The sequence below is a fragment of the Aotus nancymaae genome, unplaced genomic scaffold, assembly GCF_030222135.1.
Source record: "Aotus nancymaae isolate 86718 unplaced genomic scaffold, 86718_ANA_hifiasm-v0.15.2.pri h1tg000139l, whole genome shotgun sequence".
NCBI classification, from domain to species: domain Eukaryota; kingdom Metazoa; phylum Chordata; class Mammalia; order Primates; family Aotidae; genus Aotus; species Aotus nancymaae.
This window is the reverse complement of record NW_026988554.1, coordinates 277,973-300,275: the sequence shown is the minus strand read 5'-3', so window position 1 is coordinate 300,275 and position 22,303 is coordinate 277,973. Positions and strand designations below refer to the sequence as shown.

The 22,303-nt window shown below is 49.5% G+C and overlaps 1 protein-coding gene across 1 annotated transcript in view; it reads left to right on the top strand.

Annotated features, from left to right (window-relative positions):
• LOC135272865 (germinal-center associated nuclear protein-like) overlaps positions 1-22,303 on the top strand; it is a 54,343-nt gene that overhangs the window by 18,755 nt on the left and 13,285 nt on the right. The window contains exons 11-21 of the mRNA XM_064371579.1: positions 2,605-2,765; positions 3,541-3,782; positions 4,154-4,356; positions 5,450-5,550; positions 8,427-8,558; positions 8,925-9,038; positions 9,929-10,081; positions 12,712-12,909; positions 13,758-13,826; positions 14,080-14,214; positions 17,949-18,102. Coding sequence (XP_064227649.1) covers positions 2,605-2,765; positions 3,541-3,782; positions 4,154-4,356; positions 5,450-5,550; positions 8,427-8,558; positions 8,925-9,038; positions 9,929-10,081; positions 12,712-12,909; positions 13,758-13,826; positions 14,080-14,214; positions 17,949-18,102 — 1,662 coding nt within the window. The remainder of the gene's footprint in view (positions 1-2,604; positions 2,766-3,540; positions 3,783-4,153; positions 4,357-5,449; positions 5,551-8,426; positions 8,559-8,924; positions 9,039-9,928; positions 10,082-12,711; positions 12,910-13,757; positions 13,827-14,079; positions 14,215-17,948; positions 18,103-22,303) is intronic.

Below are 22,303 nucleotides of genomic sequence, written 5' to 3'. Positions count from 1 at the left end.
TAGACATGACCAGGACCGCCGCCTGCCTTACAGAGGGTCACCTTGAACCCACTGCCTCACCTCGCGCACACTGTGCTGCCCACTCTGGCAGTGGGTTCAAGGAGGTGGCCTAGATCCCTTCCACAAGCCTGCAGTGGCCACTGTGGGGAGATGGTGATGCCTGGGAGACCTCAGGACCTGCCTAGGTCCATCCATCTCTGGCTCCAGATAATTTCTTTGGTCACACATCAGGGCCTCCTGTAAATTGACTAAACAGAGAGTCATGTCGCAGTCAGAGAATCTTTTGCAGGTTTGCTCCTTGTTGTCAGGTCTGCAGGTTGCCAGACAACCGAAGTTCTGGAGCAAATGAAAAGCTTTTCCTTAACTTGCCACTTGTAGTTAATACTGGCTGGGTGCTTTGGCTCACACCTGTCATCCCAGCACCTTGGGAGACTGAGGTGGGAGAATTGCTCGAGCTCAGGAATTCTGGACCAACATAGGGAGACCCCGTCTCTACTAAAAATAAAAAAAACAGCTGGGCAGGTGTGGTGGTACACTCCTGTATTCCCAGTTACTCAGGAGGCCGAGGTGGGAAGATTGCTTGAGCCTGGGAGGTTGAGGCTGCGGTGAGCCAAGATCTACTGGGCAACAGAGACCCTCTCTCAAAAAAAAGATAAAATGAAACTTAAAGTTAATACTGTATATATGATGATCGTTAGTAGAATGTTGACCAATTTTAATAACTTTATTTATTTATTTATTTTGAGACAGAGTCTCACTCTGTTGCCCAGGCTGCAGTGCACTGGCACAGTCTTGGCTCGCTGCAACCTCTGCCTCCTAGGTTCAAGCGATTCTCCTGCCTCAGCCTGTCTCCCAAGTAGCTGGGATTACAGGCGTGTGCCACCATGCCAAGCTAATTTTTGTATTTTTAATAGAGACGGGGTTTTGCCATGTTGGCCAGGCTGATCTTGAACTCCTGACCTCAGTAATCTGCCCGCCTTGGCCTCCCAGAGTGCTGGGATTGCATGTGTGAACCACTGTGCCTGGCCATTTTTAATAACTTTAAACAAAAGAGGTGATTCAAGTGTTTTTCTTTGGAAAAACCGTTTTCACCAGCAGTGGTGTACAGAGGCACCCGCCTGTCCCCACAGCCCCGTGCATCCCTGCTCAGAGGCTTTGTGCTTGCTGTTCCCACTGCTGTTCCCGCTCACAAAGTCGCATGGTGCTGTCAGCTCCAGCCTGAGCCCCTGTGTGTCTGAACTCAGCACCTCCCCGAGGCAAGACGGGGCCTGGCTGCTGCCCTCAGTCGGCCTCTGCCAGCGCTCCCTCTTCTCCCCGTCCGTTTGCCGCGCTGAATTGCCGTTTTGTGTATTGTCTGTGCTCGTTTTCCGTGGCATTGTTCTCTTCCCTAGCGTGTCCGCTACGTGGGGACAGGGATTTTGTATTGTTCACCGTTGTATTCTCAGCATTAAGGACAGTACCAGGCACAGGCCAAACGCTGTATTGCTTGAATTAAAGAACATTGGAAGAGGACGAACAGCTTAGTCACCAAAGCCCCAGCACCCAAGCGTAATTTTTGTTAGCATTTTTATGTTTTTCCTTTGTCGTTTTAAATTTTTATTTATTTTTTTGAGATGGAGTCTCACTCTTTCACCCAGGCTGTAGTGCAGTGGCGCCATCTCGGCTCACTGCAGCCTCCACCTCCTGGGTTGAAGTGGTTCTCCTGCCTCAGCCTCCCCAGTAGCTGGGAATATAGGCTCCCACCACCACACCCAGCTGATTTTTCTGTTGTTGGAGTAGAGACCAGGTTTCACCATGTTGGCCAGGCTTGTGTTGAGCTCCTGACCTCATGTGGTACGCCTGGTCTCCCAAAGTGCTGGGATTACAGGTGTGAGCCTCGGCACGCAGCCCCGTTGTCTTTTTTGGAGACTAGTTCTCACTCTGTCACTTAGGCTGGAGTGCAGTGGTGTGATCAGGGCTTACTGCAGCCTCAACCTCTTGGACTCAAGCCATCCTCCCATGTCAGCCTCCTTAGTTACTGGGACCACAGGTGCATGCCTCCATACCCCACTAATTAAAAAAAATTATTTTTTGTGGAGAATAGGATGTAGCTATGTTGCCCAGGCTGGTCTTGAAGTCCTGGGCTCAAGCGATCCTCCTACCTTGGCCTCCCAAAGTGCTGGGATTATAGGCGTGAGCCACCACACCTGGCCTCTTTTTTTTTTAAGGCTTTTGTTATAATGCCATGATTCATTTCTTCCTGGCATTCCATAGTCTCCGGGGTCCTCTGCAGCACCTTCATGTCGGTGGATGCTGCATAGCTGAATTCACCTGGCCTTGTTGGTGGACAGTTTGTTTCCTGATTTTTCTTATAAATAAAAACTTCCCAGCCTATCCTTCTCTGTGAGAGTGTTTACTTGGCATGCATTCCTGAGCATCGCCACTGAGCAGCCCACCTGCGATCTCTAAGCTTGGGTCATTCTATGTTGCCAGAGCGCCTTCTGTTGGGCTGAGCCCCAGGAGGAGCCCGTGTCCCCACGCTGGCCGTTCCTGTGGTCACAGGCTGACTGCATTTGTCTGATTGGGCCTTTCTCTGAGACTGCAGTGATTGGCTGCTTCTTTCAGATCCGCAAGGATGCCCTCCGGGCGCTCAACTTCGCGTACACGGTGAGCACACAGCGATCTACCGTCTTTCCCCTGGATGGCGTGGTGCGCATGCTGCTGTTCCAAGGCTGCGAAGAGGCGACTGACTTCCTCACCTGCCACGGCCTCACCATTTCTGACGGGTGAGAGCTGAGCGTGGAACTGCGGGCCCCTCTCTCCTGTTTCCTTTCGAATTCTGATACAGGGCCGTGGGGGGCTGCCTGCCTGCCCCGCTTGGAGAAGGTGTGTTCCTCTCCCGTACAGGTGAACACACGAGGCTCAGAATAGCTGGGGGTGTTCCCAGCACCCTGGCTGTCAGCCCATTGAGGGCTCAGACCAAGTTCTTTGTTGACTCGAAAATCAGTCCTTTTCATGAGTTGTCAGCGAACCTAAAGATAAAAGTTAGGGCTTCTTGTTTGCCTTGAGTGCCTTTGCCAGCTGGCGGCAGGCAACCTCTGACAGCTGGGATGGAGGCACTGCAGGCCAGGCCAGAGTCTTCTCTGCTACTGAGCAGAGTGTCTTTTAAGACCAGGATGAGACTCAGAGACCCACTGTCAGACACCGGCAGCTTACCCTCCACACCCACTGCTGGGTCCCCACCCTGCCTCCTGCACCTCCTCACCTGCCCCCGGCCTGCCTCCTCCTTCCCGGTCTGCCCTCACAAAACAGGCGGCTTTGGGTGAGCCAGCCAGGAGGCAGGAGTGAGTCAGCGTGTGTCTGTTAACTCGCTGGGCCCAGTGGTTCCGGGGACCACAGAGGCTCCAGGACGGGTGGCCATGGGACCTGGGCCTCTGCTTTCTGTCCTTTACACATGGCTGTGGCACGCCTGACAGCTTGCAGCACTCAGCGGGGCACTGAGGGCAAAGCTGCCTTCTTCCCTGGTGACGGCCCTCTGGTGTCTTCTTGTGGTCTGGGTAGCTGTGTGGAGCTGAACCGGTCTGCTTTCCTGGAACCAGAGGGATTATCCAAGACCAGGAAGTCGGTGTTTATTAGCAGGAAGCTGACGGTGTCCATTGGGGAAATTGTCAATGGAGGGCCATTGCCCCCCGTCCCTCGTCACACCCCTGTGTGCAGCTTCAACTCCCAGAACAAGTACGTTGGGGAGAGCCTGGCCACAGAGCTGCCCGTCGGCACCCAGAGACCCGGCTCGGACACAGCAGGTGAGTGAAGCCGCAGTCGTAGTGAGGGGACTAGCTGCTTTTTCCTGCCAGGACGCCTCCCAGGAGCCTGAGCATCTGTCTTGTCTTGGGCCCAGGGCTGTGGTGCTCCCTCATGCTCAGAGCTCACTGGGAGTGCACCGAGGGGCCGTGAAGCCTGGCTCCTGGCTCCCTCACCTCCTGGGGCTTGTCTTTCACCTGAAGGTGGACGTGTCCCCTGTGGTGTGTGTCCCATGTGGCTGTTCTTCAGGAGGGCAGGCCAGTTCTCAGGGTCACTGTGGGTGGCCTGGGGCTGTCCCTGCACAGACCTTGGTCTCCGTGGTGCCAGGTGCCTGTGTCTGCAGCGCCGTTTCCTCCTGTGTGTTTCCTTCCAGGTGGAGGGAGAGGAGAGGAGTGTGGCGCAGAGCCAGATGCGCCCCTGCCCGGTCTCCCGCAGCCTCTCCCTGCCCCTGCGCCCTCGCCAGTGCCTCTGCCTCCCATCCTGGCACTGAACATGTCCGCGGCGCCAGGCCTCTTCCAGCCCCCTGTGCAGCCTGAGCTGCCGCCTCCAGAGCCCATGCCCGTGTACTCTGATGAGGTAGGGACTCTTCTAGGTCATTGTGCACTAGTGTCCTTGGTCTCCACTCCGGGGGGTGGGCTGTGGTGCCTGGTCTCCAGAGAGTCCAGGGAGGGGTCTTGCTAGAGTCAGCCAGCCTCGGGTGGCAGGTCTGGGGCCCGCCATCCAGGCCCAGCCTGGAGTCCCATCTTCATCTTGGGAGCTTCCTCTCAGCACTGGCCTGAGCCCCTGTGTGTCTGAACTCAGCACCTGTCTATTCCTGACAGGATCATGGGCAGCATTGTACGCCTTCATGGGCATGGCCTAGGTGTGGGTGTGCCCCCGGCGGGGGTGGGTGTGTCCCTCATGGACATGGCTGAGGGTGGGTGTCCCCCCGATGGGTGTGGCCTGGAGTGGATGTATCTTCCTGGTAGGTGCTGCCCCGGTATGCCTGGCCTGAGAGTGGGTGTGTCTTCCTGGTGGTCATGTCTGGGGGTTGTGTGTCCCCACTGTTGGGTGTGATCTTGTCCCCTTTGGGTGTTACTTGGGAGTGGGTGTCCCTACTGATGGGTGTGGCCTGGGTGGGTGTGTCCCCTGTGGGCATGGCTTGGGGTGGCTGTGTCGTCTGATAGGCGTGGCCTTGGGGTGGATGTGTTTTTGTTGGTGTGTGTGGCCTGTGTGACTGTGCACCCTGATGGGCCTGGCCTGGGGTGAGTGTGCCCCTTGATGTGTGTGGCTGCAGGGTGGGTTTGGCCCCTGACCAGTGCCTTACTGTGGAGTAGAGCCTGTTAACTCTATGGTTGTGGAACTGGCTTGTGCCACTCTGGCTGCTTAGGGGCAGGCACTGGGCGCCAGCCCCTCTTGGGATCGGGGAGTCCTGAGTGGGAACATAAGAGTGGCCACAGAAGCGGAGGCTGCTCAATGTAGATTGGAGATGTCTGGGCCAGGGTGCTCTGTGGCCATCCGCTTTCCGTTTGCCAGGGGACACTTTTCCTGCAGCAGCCTAGCTGACCCTGTGTCAGGGGTCATGTGCTTTTGTCACCAGATACCTGCAGACTGTCAGTGACAACATGTTACCCAGGATTTCTGCCCTGGGTGGGACGTTCCCTTCAACCCCATGCTGGTCTCTCCACAGGACCTGGAGCAGGTGCTGGATGAGCTCATCCAGGAGGCTCTGCAGGGGGACTGTGAGGAAGTCGGCTCTGCAGGCGCTGCCTACGCGGCTGCTGCTCTGGGGTGAGTGGCATCTGGTGCTCCCCTCCTGCTACTCGTGGTGGGGAGCTGCGCCCAGTCCTCTAGAAGTTTCCTCTACTAAAGTTGCCTGTGTTTTGGAGTCACGATGCAATAAGTCATTGCCAAATACAGTGTCATGGAGATTTTCCGGTGGCTCATGCCTGTATTCCTAGTGCTTTGGGAGGCCGAGGCAGGTGGATCACCTGAGGTCAGGAGTTCAAGACCAGCCTGGCCAACATGGTGAAACCCCCATCTGTACTAAAAATATGAAAATTAGCCAGGCGTGGTGGTGGGCACCTATACTCCCAGCTACTTGGGAGGCTGAGGCAGGAGAATCGCTTGAACTCAGGAGGCGGAGGGTTGCAGTGAGCCAAGATAGTGTCACTGCACTCCAGTCTGGGTGACAGAGCAAGACTCTGTCTCAAAAAAAAAAAAAGCCGGGTGTGGTGACTCTCACCTGTAATCCCAGTACTTAGGGAGGCCAAGGTGGGAGGATCACAAGGTCAGGAGTTTGAGCCAGCCCGACCAACCTGGTGAAACCCTGTCTCTACTAAAAATAAAAAAAGTAGCCGGGTGTGATGGCAGGTCCCTGTAATCCCAGCTTCTTGGGAGGCTGAAGCAGGAGAATCGCTTGAACCCAGGAGGCGAAAGTTGCCATGAGCCGAGATCGCACCATTGCACTCAAGCTTGGGCAACAGAGCGAGACTTTGTCTCAAAAAAAAAAAAAATTTCCCCTCCATCTATTCTTCTCGTTCAAGATGGTTTTGTTATTTGGGGTCTCCTGAGATATCTGAATTTTAGGATGAGTTTTTCTTTTTCTGCAAAAAGTGCTGTTGGGATTTTGATAGAGATTGCATTGAATCTGTAGATTGTTTTGGGTAGTATTGTCATCTTTTTTTTTTCTTTTTTGAGATGGAGTCTCTCCTTGTTGCTCAGGCTGGAATGCAGTGGCTCGATCTCAGCTCACTGCAACCTCCGCCTCCTGGGTTCTATCGAGTCTCCTGCCTCAGCTTCCTGAGTAGCTAGGATTACAGATGTGTACCACCATGCCTGGCTAATTTTTTAATATTTTGTAGAGATGCCTTTTGCCATGTTGTCCAGGGTGGTCTCGAACTCCTGGCCTCAAGCGATCTGCCTGCTTCAGCCTCTTAAAGTACTGGGGTTACAGGCGTGAGCCACCACACCTGGCCAATATTGTTTTAACAATATTAAATCTTCTAATTTGAGAATATCAGATGCCTTTCCATTTATTTAGGTCATCCTTAATTTCTTTCAGGACTGTTTTATAGTTTTCACCATACAAAGTTTTTGCTTCCTTGGTTAAATTAATTAATTAATTAGTTTATTTTTGAGATAGAGTCTTGCTTGGCCAGGCTGGTCTGGAACTCCTGACTTCAGGTGATCCACTGCCTTGGCCTCCCAAAGTGCTGGGATTACAGGCATGAGCCACTGTGCCCGGCCAAGTTTTAAATTTTTTAGAGGCTGGGTCTCAGTTTGTTGCACAGACTGGCTTTGAACTCCTGACCTCAGCCTCTCAAAGTGTTGAGATTACAGGTGTGAGCCACTGCACCCAACATTTGTTGAAGATTTGTTTTTTTCTTTGAGATGGAGTCTTGCTCTGTCGCCCAGGCTGGAGTGCAGTGGCACAATCTTGGCTTACTGTAGCCTTCATCTCTCAGGTTCAAGTGATTCTCCTGCCTCAGCCTCCCAAGTATCTGGGATTACAGCTGCTTGCCACCAACGCCAGGCTAATGTTTGTGTTTTTAGTAGAGACAGGGTTTCACCATGTTGTCCAGGCTGGTCTCGAACTCCTGACCTCAGGTGATCCACCCACCTTGGCCTCCCAAAGTGCTGGGATTACAGGTGTGAGCCACCATGCTCGGCCTTGTTGAGGATTTTTATATCCATATTCGTGAGGAATATTGGTCTGTAGTTTTCCTCTTTATTCCTTTTTTTTTTTTGAGCCAGGGTCTTACTTTGTCGCCAAGGCCAGAGTGCGGAAGCACAATCACAGCTAGCTGCAGCCTTGATCTTCTAGGCGAAGCCATCCTCCCACCTCAGCCTCCCAAGTGACTAGGACCACAGGCGCGTGCCACTATAACCTGGCTACGTTTTTATTTTTTTGTAGAGATGAGGTCTCCCTGTGTTGCCCAGGTTAGTCTTAAACTCCTGGGTTCAAGCAGTCCTCCCACCTCAGCCTCCCAAAATGCTGGGATTATAGGCGTGAGCCACGTGCCTGGCCAGTGTCTAGCTTTCCTCTAGTGTCTCTGGTCTGTCTTTGGTATTAGGGCAATGCTGGCCTCATAAAATGAGTTAGTAAATGTTCCCTCCCCCTCAGTTTTTGAAAGGGTTTGAGAAAGATTGGTGTTAGTTTTTCCTAAGTGTTCGATAGAATTTACCAGTGAAACCTTCTGGTCTTACACTTTGCTTTGTTTGGAAATCTCCTTACTAGTTACAGGACTGCTGAGATTTTTCTGTTTCTTCACGAGTCTGTTTTGGTAGATGGTGTGTTTCTAACAGTGGGCTTAGTTTGTATGCTGACAGCCAGACACGCACAGGCTGCTATCCCGTATCCAAAACGCTGGGACGACAGTGTTTTAGATGACAGATACTTTTGGATTTTGGAATATTTGTATTATATCTACTGGTTGAGTATCTCCTACCTAAAAATCTGAATTCTAAAATGATTCAATGAGCATTTCCTTTGAAAAGCATGTCATGCTGTGCTCAAAAAGTTTCAGATTTTGGAGCATTTTGGATTTCAGATTTTTGGATTAGGGATACTCAAGCCGTGTGTTTTTTTCCTTGTCAATATTAGACACTTACTGACGTGGCTTTTTTACTGTGACTTTGAATGCTACCCCCTTTGCTCTGTGTAGTGTTTCTAATGCTGCTGTGGAGGATTTGTTAACAGCTGCAACCACAGGCATTTTGAGGCACATTGCAGCTGAAGAAGTGACTAAGGAAAGGGAGCGAAGAGAGCAGGAGAGGCAGCGGGCCGAAGAGGAAAGGTCGGTGTGTCGTGTCCATGCAGCAGGACAGGAGATGTGTGTGGACCAGGAGAGAATGGACCCTGGCCGGGAAGCCCTTGCTCTTGTGCACTGTGCTGCCATTCAGCCCCTGCTGACCCTCTCAGTGCCCTCATACACTGGAGCCCAGGGAGTGGGTGGAGGTCCCCAGGCCATACCTACCTGTGAGCAGTGGCCTTCCCCAGCCAGGAAAGGCAGGGGCAGGGAGGTGGTGTCGGGAGCTGGAGTCGGGGTGGCCTCCTGGCTCAGGCAGCACAGCTCCGTCCCTGTCTGCACGGCTGGGGAGTAGACCAAGCAGCGCTTATTTTTATTCTGAAACATTACCCTTGTGTATTCTCTTCCTTGTAGGTTGAAACGGGAGAGAGAGCTGGCGTTAACTGAGCTGAGCCAGGGCCTGGCTGCAGAGCTGATGGAACGGGTGATGATGGAGTTTGTGAGGGAAACGTGCTCTCATGAGTTGAAGTAAGTGAGACACTGGTGCCTTGCTGTGCCAGGAGACTGAGGCTGTGTCTCGAGCCACTGAGGATGGGCTATTGGAAATGTGCTTTCTTGTTTAAGCTTTGATTTTGTGACCAAATGTATTTGATAGACATTCGACAAAGAGAATTTTATTACAAAAAATTCTCTTTTATACGAGGGTTACCACCACATGACCAGCGTCAGCCATCCTTAGTAGCCACTGGCATTTATCAGATATTTGACACACTTCCAGTTGCAGGTGTCAGATATTGCTGATGAGAAGATTTTCTGGTTGGTTGTCTACATGGTCATTCACAAATTCTAAGCCAGGCATCTGTAGTCCCAGCTCCTGAGACTGAGGTGTGAAGATCACTCAAGCTCGGAAGGTCCAGGTAGTGTGCAGTGATTTCACCTGCAGATGGCCACCGTGCTGCAGCCTGGGCAGCGTAGTGAGACTCTGTCTCTAAAATAATTAATTAAAAGTTCTGACTCTTTTATTAAGATAAAGGTTTCTTTCTTTCTTTTTTTTTTTTCTTGAGACAGAGTCCTCTGTCACAAGGCTGGAGTGCAGTGGTGTGATCTCAGCTCACTGCAACCTCTGCCTCACGGGTTCAAGCGATTCTCCTGCCTCAGCCTCCCAAATAGCTAGGACCACAGGCCCATGCCACCACGCCTGGCTAATTTTGTATTTTTAGTAGAGCTGGGGTTTCTCCATGTTGGCCAGGCTGATCTGGAACTCTCGACCTCAGGTCATCCGCCCGCCTAGGCCTCCCAAACTGCTGGGATTACAGGCGTGAGCACCGTGCCTGGCCAGCTCTTGAACTTTTAAAGCAAGCCTTCAGTGTCTGTGGGCCCTGAGTGCAGTCTTCCATGCTGATCGCCCTGTTTCTCAGGAAAGCAGTAGAGACAGACCAGAGGGTCCGCATGGCCCGTTGCTGTGAGGATGTCTGTGCCCATCTCATGGACTTGTTTCTCGTGGAGGAAATCTTCCAGACTGCAAAGGAGACACTCCAGGAGCTTCAGTGCTTCTGCAAGTATCTGCAGCGGTGAGTCCTGTGTCCCTACAGGCAAAATCCACACACAGGGAAGAGTCTTTTACCAGATTCAAAATGTATGAGCCATCAATTCCTTTATTCAGTGGTGAAAGGATCAGGGAAAATGTTCCAGCAATGAATACCTAAAATGGACTCTAATTGGATTATATTGGGTTTCAGAAATACTTGATTATGTGCGAAACACACACACACACACACACACACACACACACACACAGAGTATAGACTAAGGTGAAAAGTCAGGAATTAGATTGGGGTGTGGTGGCTGCTCTGTATTTCAGCAGATACTTACAGGGTGCCTGCCATTTGCCCACGGCACTGGATGCTGGGAGATGGCTGTGAACAGGCCAGATCAGATGATGGCTCTGTGCACCAGCAAATGTGAATTCTCAAAACAGGAGTGGTGGGAAAAAAGCAATTAATAGGGAATATACAAATACTGTATATTCATACCAGATCGCTTAGTTTGGATTTTTATATAGTGGTATAACCCTAAAGAAAAGGAGGAAAATAATGATCATAATCTCAGCATAGTGGTTACTTTTGGGAATGGGAGGGCTGCCTCTCACGGTTACAACGTCTCAACTGGATGAAAGTGCATAGGTGCTTGATTATTTATTAATCTTTAAACGGGGCATATCTGTGTTCCGTGTGTTGTATGATTTATTTCACAGTAAAATTTAAAATAAGTAATAGTGTCCTCGACAGTTCTAACAGTATAGAAGGGAGTATGGGGAGAAGTGAGTCTCCCTTCCACAACAGACCTCTGTCCATTGTTCGAGACAGCAGCTGCTTGTGAATCTATCCAGAGACTTTCTGTCCTTTCCTGTGGCTGTCGGCACAGGTGGCCTCCTGACCCCTGCTTTGCTCTGAGCCTTTCTGTGCTGCATCTGATAAGAGGTGGAGGACTGGCTGTAGCAGCATGTTGAGCTCTCAGCATTGCCAGTGGTGTTGAGGTCAGTGCGAGAATGTACCAGTAATGACCTTCCTCGTCCTTGGTTGCTGGACTTTGATGTGGCTCTCCTTTTAGCTCTGGCAAAGAGTGTCACAGTGACTCTCCTTGTACAGACATTTCACCCGCTTGGACACAGGCATGTGTATCTAGAGATAAATTCCTGTCAGTGGCGGCTGTGGGTCAAGGGATGTATGTATATCTTTTTTTTTTGGACAAGAGTCTCCTTCTGTCGCCCAGGCTGGAGTGCAGTGGTGTGGCGTGATCTCGGCTCACTTCAACCTCCACCTCTCGGGTTTAAGTGATTCTCCTGCCTTAGCCTCCTGAGTAGCTGGGACCACAGGCACCTGCCACCATAACCGTCTAATTTTTTGTATTTTAGTAGAGATGTGTTTCACTGTGTTGCCCGTGTGGTCTCAGACTCTTGAGCTCAGGCATTCTGCCCACCTTGGCCTCCCAAAGTGCTAGGATTACAGGCGTGAGCCACCGAGCCCGGCCAGGCGCATGTATCTTAGATCTCTATCTGCAGGGTGCAGCCCCACAGGGTCTTGTGGGTATTCTCTTGTGTGCAGTGACGATAGATCGTAGAAGAGAAAGACACAAGGACACAGAGATAAGAATTCAGCTGCTACCAGGGGGTGGAGTCCAGCAGTGGCCCCCGAATGCCTGGACTCACTGACATTTATTGTATACAAGGCAGGGGGACAGGGCCGGAGAGTGAATTATCTGACATGATTGCTAGGGGTCAAGCAAATCACTTTCTTAAAATATGGGGGGCCACATGGGCGCAGTTCAGCGGGTCACGTGGGTACAGCACAGAGGGCCCTCCCTCAGGTAGCTGCTGCAAGGAGGGGAGGCACATAGGTCAGTATCTTTCTATGCACTTATCAGAGGGATCAAAGACTTTTAGGAGTCCTCTATTCTAAGAATTTACAAGAGAGCATCAGGTGGGAAAGTGGACCATGAAAGTGGACAAGAACAGTGACCGTCGGAGCACAGCACCACGGAGAGGGTTTAAGCCCCTGATGTCCGTGGGCAGGCTGGCTAGTGTCAGACCTTCCTTAAGAGCCGGCAGAGCAGAGTTTTCTCTGAACTCCTCAGTGAGAGGGAAAGTGCCCCTCACGGCCTGCTAAGTAACGGGCGCCTCCCCAGGCACTGGCGCTACCGCAAGGCTTTTACTCTCGCCTCCTGATCACTTCTCACAATGTCCCTTCAGTTCCTAGTTATGTTCTACCCTGTTATTTCTATAGTATAAGGCTAAAAACGGTCCTACACTGTAATACTAAAGGGAAAGTTAATAATAGAGAATAATAATGTAATAAGATTGACTATATAGTTAATTATGTTTGATATCACTGCTATGTCTAAGTAATCATTTATGATGCTGGGACAGATGTGCCTTCAGTTTCTTGCCATGGCACCTGGGCAGCTTTCTCTGCCAAGTCGGCCTCCAAAGCGCATTCGGCGTTAGTTCTTACATCCAGTAGTTTCGTCGCTCACCACGCTCATTTGATGTCATTCCTTCCCCATGCCCGAGTTGTGTTTGTTTATTTATTTATTTATTTCTTGTTGGCCAAGTCAGCAACATGCCTGCGTTTTAACTCCAGTTTGTTTATTGGTTTGAAGACCTTGAAAACACTCAGTGATGATGTGTTCTTGTGTCCCCCAGGTGGAGGGAAGCTGTCGCAGCCCGGAAGAAACTGAGGCGCCAGATGCAGGCTTTCCCTGCCGCGCCCTGCTGCGTGGACGTGAGCGACCGGCTGAGGGCGCTGGCGCCCAGCGCAGAGTGCCCCATTGCTGAGGAGAACCTGGCCAGGGGTCTCCTGGACCTGGGCCACGCAGGGAAATTGGGCATCTCCTGCACCAGGTGAGCATCAGCCAGAGGGTCCTCCGAGAGCTCAGCCAGGTGGCGTCGCCTGTCTTGGCGGCGAACCCAGCGGTGGACCCGGCCCCCTCCCCAGCTGTCTCACTGCTCTCCGCAAACATGCTGGGTCCAGCTGTGGCCCAGCACAGGCGTGTGCTCTGCCGCTGGCTGTCCTGCTGCCGCCCCTGTTTCCTTTAGGTCGTTGCTCACCTGTCACCTGACCACCCTGGTGAGACTGCAGCATACACCCCACCTCAGCCCCACCTGGCGGCATTTGCCCACAGTGCCGACACCTCCCACGTGCCAGGCCGGCATTTAGAGATGCTTGAAGGGCAGGATTTATTGCTGAGTCTCCCACAGCCAGCACACAGCAGATACTTAATTGATATTTGTGGAATGAAGGAATCCTCTTAACCCGTTTCTTTTTCTTTTTTTTTTTTTGAAATGGGGTCTTGCTCTGTCGCCCAGGCTGGAGTGCAGTGGCCGCGATACTGGCTCACTGCAACCTCCGCCTCCCGGGTTCAAGCGATTCTTCTGCCTCAGCCTCCCGAGTAGCTGGGACTATAGGTGTGCGCCACCACACCCAGTTAATTTTTAGTATTTGTAGTAGAGACCGGGTTTCACCGTGTTAGCCAGGATGGTCTCAATCTCCTGACCTCGGGATCTGCCCACCTTGGCCTCTCAAAGTCCTGGGATTACAGGCGTGAGCCACCATGCCTGGCCTGTAACCCATTTCTTTAGCAGAAAGTTTTTTTCAATCTCCTGGGTACTCCCCAGGGGACACTCACTAGCCAGTCAGTACTTTTCACTAAGCTCCTGTGGGGACACTGTCATTCTGCCTTCCTTTGCAGGTTAAGGCGGCTCAGAAATAAAACGGCTCACCAGATGAAGGTTCAGCACTTCTACCAGCAGCTGCTGAGGTCTGTCATGCCCCACCCTTCTGTGTCGCCGGTATCCTCCCCCCCGCCGCCCCCTGTCTCCCAGTCTATCACACTGACAGCCATTCATGCCTCTGAGGTCTCTTTGCTGAGTTTCAGACATGGTTTCTAGTTTGCAGTTCAACCTCTGACCCTGATTTTTCCCCACCCTGCCCCTTCCTGCTCATAGGATGTGTGTGCTGCTCCTGCTAGGGTCTCACATACTGGCTAACCCACGGTGGTCTTTTCCTTCCAGTGATGTGGCATGGGCGTCTCTGGACCTGCCGTCCCTTGTGGCCGAGCACCTCCCTGGGAGGCAGGAGCGTGTGTTTTGGAAGCTGGTGCTGGTGTTGCCGGATGGAGAAGAGCAGTCCCCAGGGAGTCCTGGCAGGTCAGGTTTTCCCCTGTGGGATTTCCAAGAGGTGGAGTGGACGGGGGCAGAGCTGTGGGCCAGGGCCGGGTGTTCCTTTTATGTCTGATGGGAACTCTGAAGCATAGGTTTAATGTTTTAATGCTTGGATTTACAGTCTGTTTTGCTCAGGATTTTAAGTTGAAACTTTAGATTTGATTATTTCCATTTTTATTCCATAAACTTGGTGTATTAGTCCGTTTTCACACTGCTTTAAAGAATTATCTGAGACTTGGTAATTTATAAAGAGGTTTAATTGGTTCATGGTTCCACAGGCTGTACAAGAAGCATGGCCGGGGAGGCCTCAGGAAACCCACAATCATGGTGGAAGGCGAAGGGGAAGCGGGCATGGCCTACATAGCCGGAGCAAGAGGAAGAGAGAGCACAGTGGGAGGTGCTGCGCACTTTTAAACCACTGGATCTCATGAGAACTCACTGTCATGAGAACAGGAAGGGGGAGATCCACCCCCGATACAGCACCTCCCACCAGGCCCCTCCTTCAACACTGGGGATGACAGTCCAACATGAGATTTTGGGTGGGCACACAAATCTGAACCACGTCACTTGGCAACAGTATTTAAAGCTGTGTTAAGGTATTGATAGACCTGCTTTACTTTAGACTCTTCGGTAAGATAGTTTATAGTTTGTTTACTATAGTTTCATTTTTTTCCCATTCAGAAGAAACTTTTGGCATTTAAATAAAAAAAATTGACACGGTCTTACTTCCTGTAACTAAAATACAGAAGTCTTTTTGAGACAGAATCTCGCTCTGTCGCCAGGCTGGAGTGCAATGGCACAATCTTGGCTCGTTGCAACCTCTGCTTCCTGGGTTCAAGTGATTTTCCTGCCTCAGCCTCCCAAGCAGCTGGGATTACAGGTACATGTCACCACACCCAGCTAATTTTTTTTTTTTTTTTTGGTATTTTGGTAGAGATGGGGTTTCACCGTGCTGGCCAGGCTGGTCTCAATCTCCTGACCTTGTAGTCCACTCACCTGGGCCTCCCAAAGGAGGAGTGAGCCACTGCACCTGGCCAGAAGTCTTTTTTTTTTTTTCCTGGTTTTTGAGCTGGAGTCTCACTTTGTCACCCAGGCTGGAGTGCAGTGGCTCGGCTCACTGAAGCCTCCGCCTCCTGAGTTCAAGCGATTCTCCTGCATTAGTCTCTTGAGTAGCTGGGATTACAGGCGCACACCACCATGCCTGGCTAATTTTTTCGTATTTTTAGTAGAGACGGGGTTTTACCATGTTGGTCAGGTTGGTCTCGAAATCCTGACCTCGTGATCCACCCGCCTCAGCCTCCCAAAGTGCTGAGCTTACAGGTGTGATCCGTTACTCCTGGCCAAGAAGTCATAGTTTTGAAGCAACTACAGTTTCTTTCTTCTGAGACAGGGTCTTGCTCTGTTGTCACCTAGGCTGGAGGTCACTGGTGTGATAATGACTCACTGAAGCCTCGACCTCCTGGGCTCAAATGACCTTCTCACTTTAGCCTCCTGAGTAGCTGGAACTACAGGCGTGTGCCACCATGCCTGGCTAATGGTTTTTCTTTTTTGAAAGATGGGGTTTTCACCATGTTGCCCAGGCTGGTCTTGAATTCCTGGGCTCAAGCAATCCACGTGCTTTGGTTTCCCAAGGTTTTGGGATTACAGGCGTGAACCATGACGACCGGCTTACAGTTTGTTTTTAAGATAGCTTTATTGAAATGTTATTCACATACCATAAACTTCACCCATTTGAAGTGTACATTTCAGTGATTTTTAGATATATCCACAGGGTTTTGCCACCATCACTGTTAAATTTCACTCAAAAAGAAAGCCCGTATTCTTTTTTTTTTTTTTTGAGATGGAGTCTTGCCCTGTTGCCCAGGCTGGAGTACAGTGGTGTGATCTCGGCTCACTGTAACCTCTATTTCTCGGATTTAAGCAATTTTCTTGACTCAGCCTCCCGAGTAGCTGGGATTACAGGTGCACACCACCCAGCCTAATTTTTGTATTTTTAGTAGAGATGGGGTTTTACCGTATTGGCCAGGCTGGTCTTGAACTCCTCACCTGAGGTGATCTGCCTGCCTCGGCCTCCCAAAGTGCTGGGATTACAGATGTGAGCCACCATACCCAGCCTGAAACCACTGATCTGTTTTGTTTCCATAAATTTTTGCCTATTCTAGACGTCTTGTATAAATTGAATCATATAATATGTAGCCTTTTGTGAATCGTACCTTTCCCCTATGGGATGTTTTCTAGACTTTTCCACGTTGAAGCATATGTTAGTGCTTCATTCTTTTCTGTGGCTGAATAATACTCCATTATGTGAGTATACCTTATTTATCCATTTATCGGTTGATAGGCATTTGGGTGGTTTCTACTTTTTGGCTACTGTGAAAAGACTGCTATGAATACTCAGGTGTAAGTATTTGTGTGGACATGTGATTTATAATTCTCTTGGTTATATAGCTAGGAGAAGGATTGCTAATTGTATGGTAACTATATGTTTAAGTCTTTGAGGAATTGCCAGACCTTTCCATGGTGGCTGCATCTTTAACATTCCTACCAGCGATGTATGAGGGTTCGAAGTTCTCTGAACACATTTCTTTTTAAACACCATTATCTAATTCCAAAATACTTTTTCACTTAAAAAGAAATCCCAGGCAAGCTTGGAACACATGCAGTAAGGAAAAAGAAAGAGAAAGTCATGATGTTCATCTCATAGTACAGCTGAACAAAGAAGAGTGTTGTGGCATTTTCAAATTATTTAAATGGCAATTCATTTTTCCTTTTTTTTTTAATTTTGAGACAGGATCCCACTCTATCCCCTAGGCTGGAGTGCAGTGATTCGATCTTGGCTCCCTGCAACCTGACCTCCTGGGCTCAAGTGGTCTTCCTGAGGAACAGACTATAGGCACGCACCACCATGCCAGGCTAGGTTTTGTAACTTTTTTTTTTTTTTTGTAAAGACGGTTTTGCCATGTTGCCCAGGCTGGTCTTGAACTCCTGGCTCAAGCAATCCACCTGCCTTGGCCTTCCAAAGTGCTGGGATTACAGGTGTGAGCCACCATGCCCAGCTGAGGATTCATTTCTTAAAATAGCTGTCTTGTGATTTGCTAAGTTCATATATCACTTAGGAATTCTTAAGGTCTCAGATGTGAGAAATTTGATCCATAAAAAATATGTATTTCAAACTCTAGGGATGTTTTCTGTTGCTAAAAATCTTAATGCCTCAGAATCTTAAGTCATATTAGAATGAGCCGGTTCTATGAGTGCTCCCTCCTGCTCAATTAAGAACAAGTAGAAGCCAGGTGCAGTGGCTCACAGCTGTAATCTCAGCAACTGGGCAGGCTGTGGAGGGATTGCTCGAGCCTAGGAGTTTGAAGCCAGCGTGAGCAACATCTGTGTTGTACTAACAAAACTTAGCAGAGGATGGTGGCCCGTGCCTGTAGTCCAGGCTACTGAGGAGGCTGAGGCAGGAGGTTTGCTTGCTACAGTGAGCCGAGTTTGTACCACCGCACTCTACCCTGGGTGACGGTAAGACCCTATGAACAGGTAAAGATCATTGCTCCATTTTTAAATGACAGCCTCTTTTGTGCAGGTCAACTTCATAGTAAGATTTGGTAACTTTGGACCTACATCTGTGTGATACTTCTCTTTTTTCTTTTCCTGGAAGTCTTTATAATTCACATTTAGAATTGGATTCTTAAGTGTTTTTCTTTTTTTTTTTTAATCTATAGAATTCTGGCAAATTGGTTGAAAGTCAAGTTCATGGGAGATGATGGCTCAGTGGATGACACGTGCAGCGATGCTGGTGGGATTCGGACGCTTTCGCTTTTCAACTCGCTTAGCGGCAAAGGGGATCAGATGATTTCTGTAAACGTGTGTATAAAGGTGAATTATAATTGCTTTGTGTTTACTTCTATGTTTTCATTACTTTCACTTACTCCAGGATATCACTAGAATCATGCAAATACTATTTATTCCCTAACGTGGTTTTGAAAGACTATGGGAGGCTCAGAAGCAAGTATTATGTCTGTCATTTCTAGTGTTTTTTAAAAATAATTTTTTTAAGCCAGCCAAATTTAGCAGTGGGCACTGCACCCAGCCTGCTTTTTTAATTTTTCTATTTTAATACTATATATTGAGTTTCCTAAATGTAATCCGTATACAAAACTTTAAAAAAAATGAGGAAATGTAAAAGAAATGTAAAGATGATAAGAGCCATCCATGCTTTTGCTGTTCTGAGGTGACAGTAACTTCTTGGTGCACATTCTTCCCTTTCCTGTGATTACAAAGTCATATTTCATCTCCTGGAAATTAGTTTACTGTTCCTGTTACCTTCATTTTCATTTTTAATGAAAGTAACGCTTCCATGTACTTAAAAACAAGTCAAATAACGCCACGTGATTTAAAATGAGACACAGTAGCTCCTCTCTCCTCTCAACTCCTTTCTTCAGGGCCTCATTTTTCTCATGTTTCCAGATCACACACTTAACAGCTGTTTCTCAGTTTGTCCATTTCAGTGTTCTCTGCTGACTTCCCATTAATATAAATGTATTAGTTACCTATTCCTAAATAACAAATTACCTCTAACATAGCAGCTTAAAATGACATCTGTTATCAGATTTCTGTGGGTCAGGAATCCAGGTGGCGTCACTTCCTTGCAGGCTGTGGCCAGAGACTTCCTCACTTCCTGCCACGTGGGCCTCTCCCCAGCTGACAGCATGGCAGCTGGCTTTCATCAGAGTGAGCAAGAGGTGAGCCAAGCTGGAAGTCTGAGTGCCTTTATAACCTACACTTAGAAGTGACATCCTGTTGCTTTTGTTGGCTTCTGTCCGTTAGCAGTGGCCAGGCCCAGCTCACAGGGCAGGAGATCACACGTGGGCACGGACACCAGGTGGAGTCGGGGACCTCGTGGCTGCTGCATACCACACTAGGTGCAGAGTGGCCTCCTGTGCCGTCATCCCAGTCAGCCTTCCACGTCTTCCCAGGATGGCTACACTGTCACTTTGTGAGCCCACTCCAGCGAATGGGCTCTGTGACTCTATTCGCCTCAGAACCAGTAGTGTTCTTTCTATGACCACAATTATTTTTTTCCTGCAAGAACTGGAGTTGCCTTATTGTCTCACTTAACATAGTTCTCTTTATCGCTTTGATTTTTACAGGGCGGGGTGGGGGGTTGCTGTGTATATCTCGGTAGTTTTCCAAATGTTCTGTCACTTCCATATTCCGATCCATCCATATTCCCTGTGTCCTGGAACCCTCATCTGTGGGCTGGTCTCCATCCAGGCAGCATGTGCCGTCATGCCATCATTGCAAGCACATGTCCCTGCTCCTCCACCTGGAAGCTCTGTGACCTTGGGCAAGTTCCCTAACGTCTCTGCCACCTATGTATGGATAGTTACTTACTGTCCTGTTTTACTCAGCAAAGCCAAAAGAAATTGCCCAAGCCTGCACAGGTGCTGTGTGCTGGAGATGCTCATCTGGCTCTTGAGGACGGAGTGAGTCTGCACATGCAGACTGCATAGGACAATGCCTGGCACAGGCCAAGTGCTTGCTCAGTGTTGCCATTAGCAGCAGCTGTGGTATTTTTTCTTGGTTCAGCCCCTTGTTGGATGGTACATGTCATGGGAGGGGAATTTTCTGAGTCCTTTCCCTTATAAAAATGATTTATTATTACTTATTTTTTTTCGAGACAGAGTCTTGCTCTGTCGCCTAGGCTGGAGTGCAGTGGTGCGATCTTGGCTTGCTGCAACTTCTGCCTTCTGGATTCAAGCGATTCTCCTGCTTCAGCCTTCTGAGTAGCTGGGGCTATAGGTGTGTGCCACCACGCCCGGCTAATTTTTTGTATTTTTAGTAGAGATGGGGTTTCATCGTGTTAGCCAGAATGGTCTCGATCTCCTGACCTCGTGATCCGTCCACCTTGGCCTCCCGAAGTGCTGGGGTTACAGGCGTGAGCCACTGCACCCAGCAAAAATGATTTTATTGACAAAATAACTTAGGCTGGGGGAAAGAAAAAAAGATTTATTTTATTCTTGTATTTGCTTCATAGTTTAGCTACGTTTGTAAAATTATAGGTAGGAAATTACTTCCCTGGCCGTACATAGTGGGTTACACCTGTAATCCCAGCACTCTGGGAAGCCAAGGTAAGCGGATTGTTTTGAGTACAGGAGTTTGAGACCATCTTGGGCAATGTGGTGAAACCCTGTATAAAAAATGCAAAAATTCGCCTGGCACGGTGGCCCACGCCAGTAATCACAGCACTCTGGGAGGCTGAGGTGGGCGGATCACACGAGGTCAGGAGTTTGAGACCAGCCTGACCAACATGGTGAAACCCCGTCTACTAAAAATACAAAAATTAGCTGGGCGTAGTGGTGCGTGCTTGTAATCCCAGCTACTCAGGAGGCTGAGGCAGGAGAATTGCTTGAACTCGGGAGGCGGAGGTTGCGGTGAGCTGAGATCGGGCCATTGCACTCCAGCCTGGGCAACAGAAGCAAGACTCTGTCTCAAAAAACAAAAAACAACAAAAAACCCCAAAATTATCTGTTCCTGTAGTTCTTGGAGCTTGGGAAGCTGAGGTGGGAAGACTGCTTGAACCCGGGAGTTCGAGGCTACAGTGAGCCGTGATCGCACCGCTGCACTGCAGCCTTGATTACAGAGGGAGACCCTGTCTCAAAAAAAGAAGAAAATTATTTCCTTTCAGTTTTGCTCCACTGTCACCTAGCGTCCACTGTTGCTGTTGAGGTGGAGTCTGAGACTGTTCCTGTTCCTTTCTGTGTGCCCTGGTATTGTTTCTCTCCAGAAGCCTTTTTTCTCTGTTCATGGCATCCTAAAACTTCACTTTGTCATGCCTGGCACTGGACTTCCTTCTCTGTGCAGGGCTTAGCAGTCATGTTTTTATGACACTCACAGTTTATTTATTTTTTTGAGATGGAGTCTCGCTCTTGTTGCCTAGGCTGGAGTGCAATGGCGCAATTTTGGATCACTGCAACCTCTGCCTGCTGAGTTCAAGCGATTCTCCTGCCTCAGCTTCCCGAATAACTGGGACTACAGATTCACGCTACCATGCCCGGCTAATTTTTGTATTTTTAGTAGAGACAGGGTTTCACCATGTTGCCCAGGGTGGTCTTGATCTCCTGACCTCGTGATCCGCCTGCCTCGGCCTCCCAGAGTGCTGGGATTACAGGTGTGAGCCATCATGCCCAATCTCTGTTTTCTTTTCTCTCTTGAGCCTCTGTTAGATAGATGTTAGACCTCATCATTTGATCCTTTGAGTTTCTTATCCTTTCTATCCTATTTTCAATCTTACCTCTTCCTACTATGTTCTGGAAGATTTCCTTGACTTCATTTTCCAGTAGTTCTACTGATTTTTTTCTTCCATATATATTATTTCCTCTTCTTACGTTGACTTTTTCATAGCATCTTATTTTTTGGATGCATCATCTTATCTTTTTAGGGTTTTGGGGGTCTAAGTTTTCTTCAGTTCATGCATTATCTGGTTCCTTTTTTTTTCCCCGCCCTCTTCTGTTATTCTAGTTTATCTCTTTTATGTTGGAGGCTCTCCTCAGATGCCTTACCCAAGGCTGTCTGTCTATAACTGAGTGAGGCCCTACAAGGCTGGCGAGGAAGTTCTGTGTTTGGGGTGGGGTGGGAGGTAGTTAAATGGAAAGCCAGCCTTTTCGGAGGGACTCCCAGATGTCTGGATCTGCGTGTCTGGTCCCTAGACTGTTCAGGCTTTCTGGAAAGAACTTGTGCCTTCTGCTTCCTGGAGAGCTGCTGGTATTCTCAGGGTAGGGTCGGGAGTGGTTTGACACCGAGTCCCTTCCACTGTGCCTGATCACGCCCCTGTGTCTGGATCCTCTCAGGACTCCTGTTCAGGGGCCCGGGGGACTGGTTGTGCATAAGGTTGCCTGCAGTGGTGGGTGCCTATAGGGCCAGGCTCTGAACTTCACCTTTGGCTCCTGGTGTCTGCAGGGCCTGGATATACAGGGCTTTTGCAGGCTCAGTCAACCTGGCTCCCTCCACACCCACAGCTGCAGCCTTTAGGTGTGGCTTCCTCTGCTTCCCTGACCCAGAGATTGGACCCATCTGC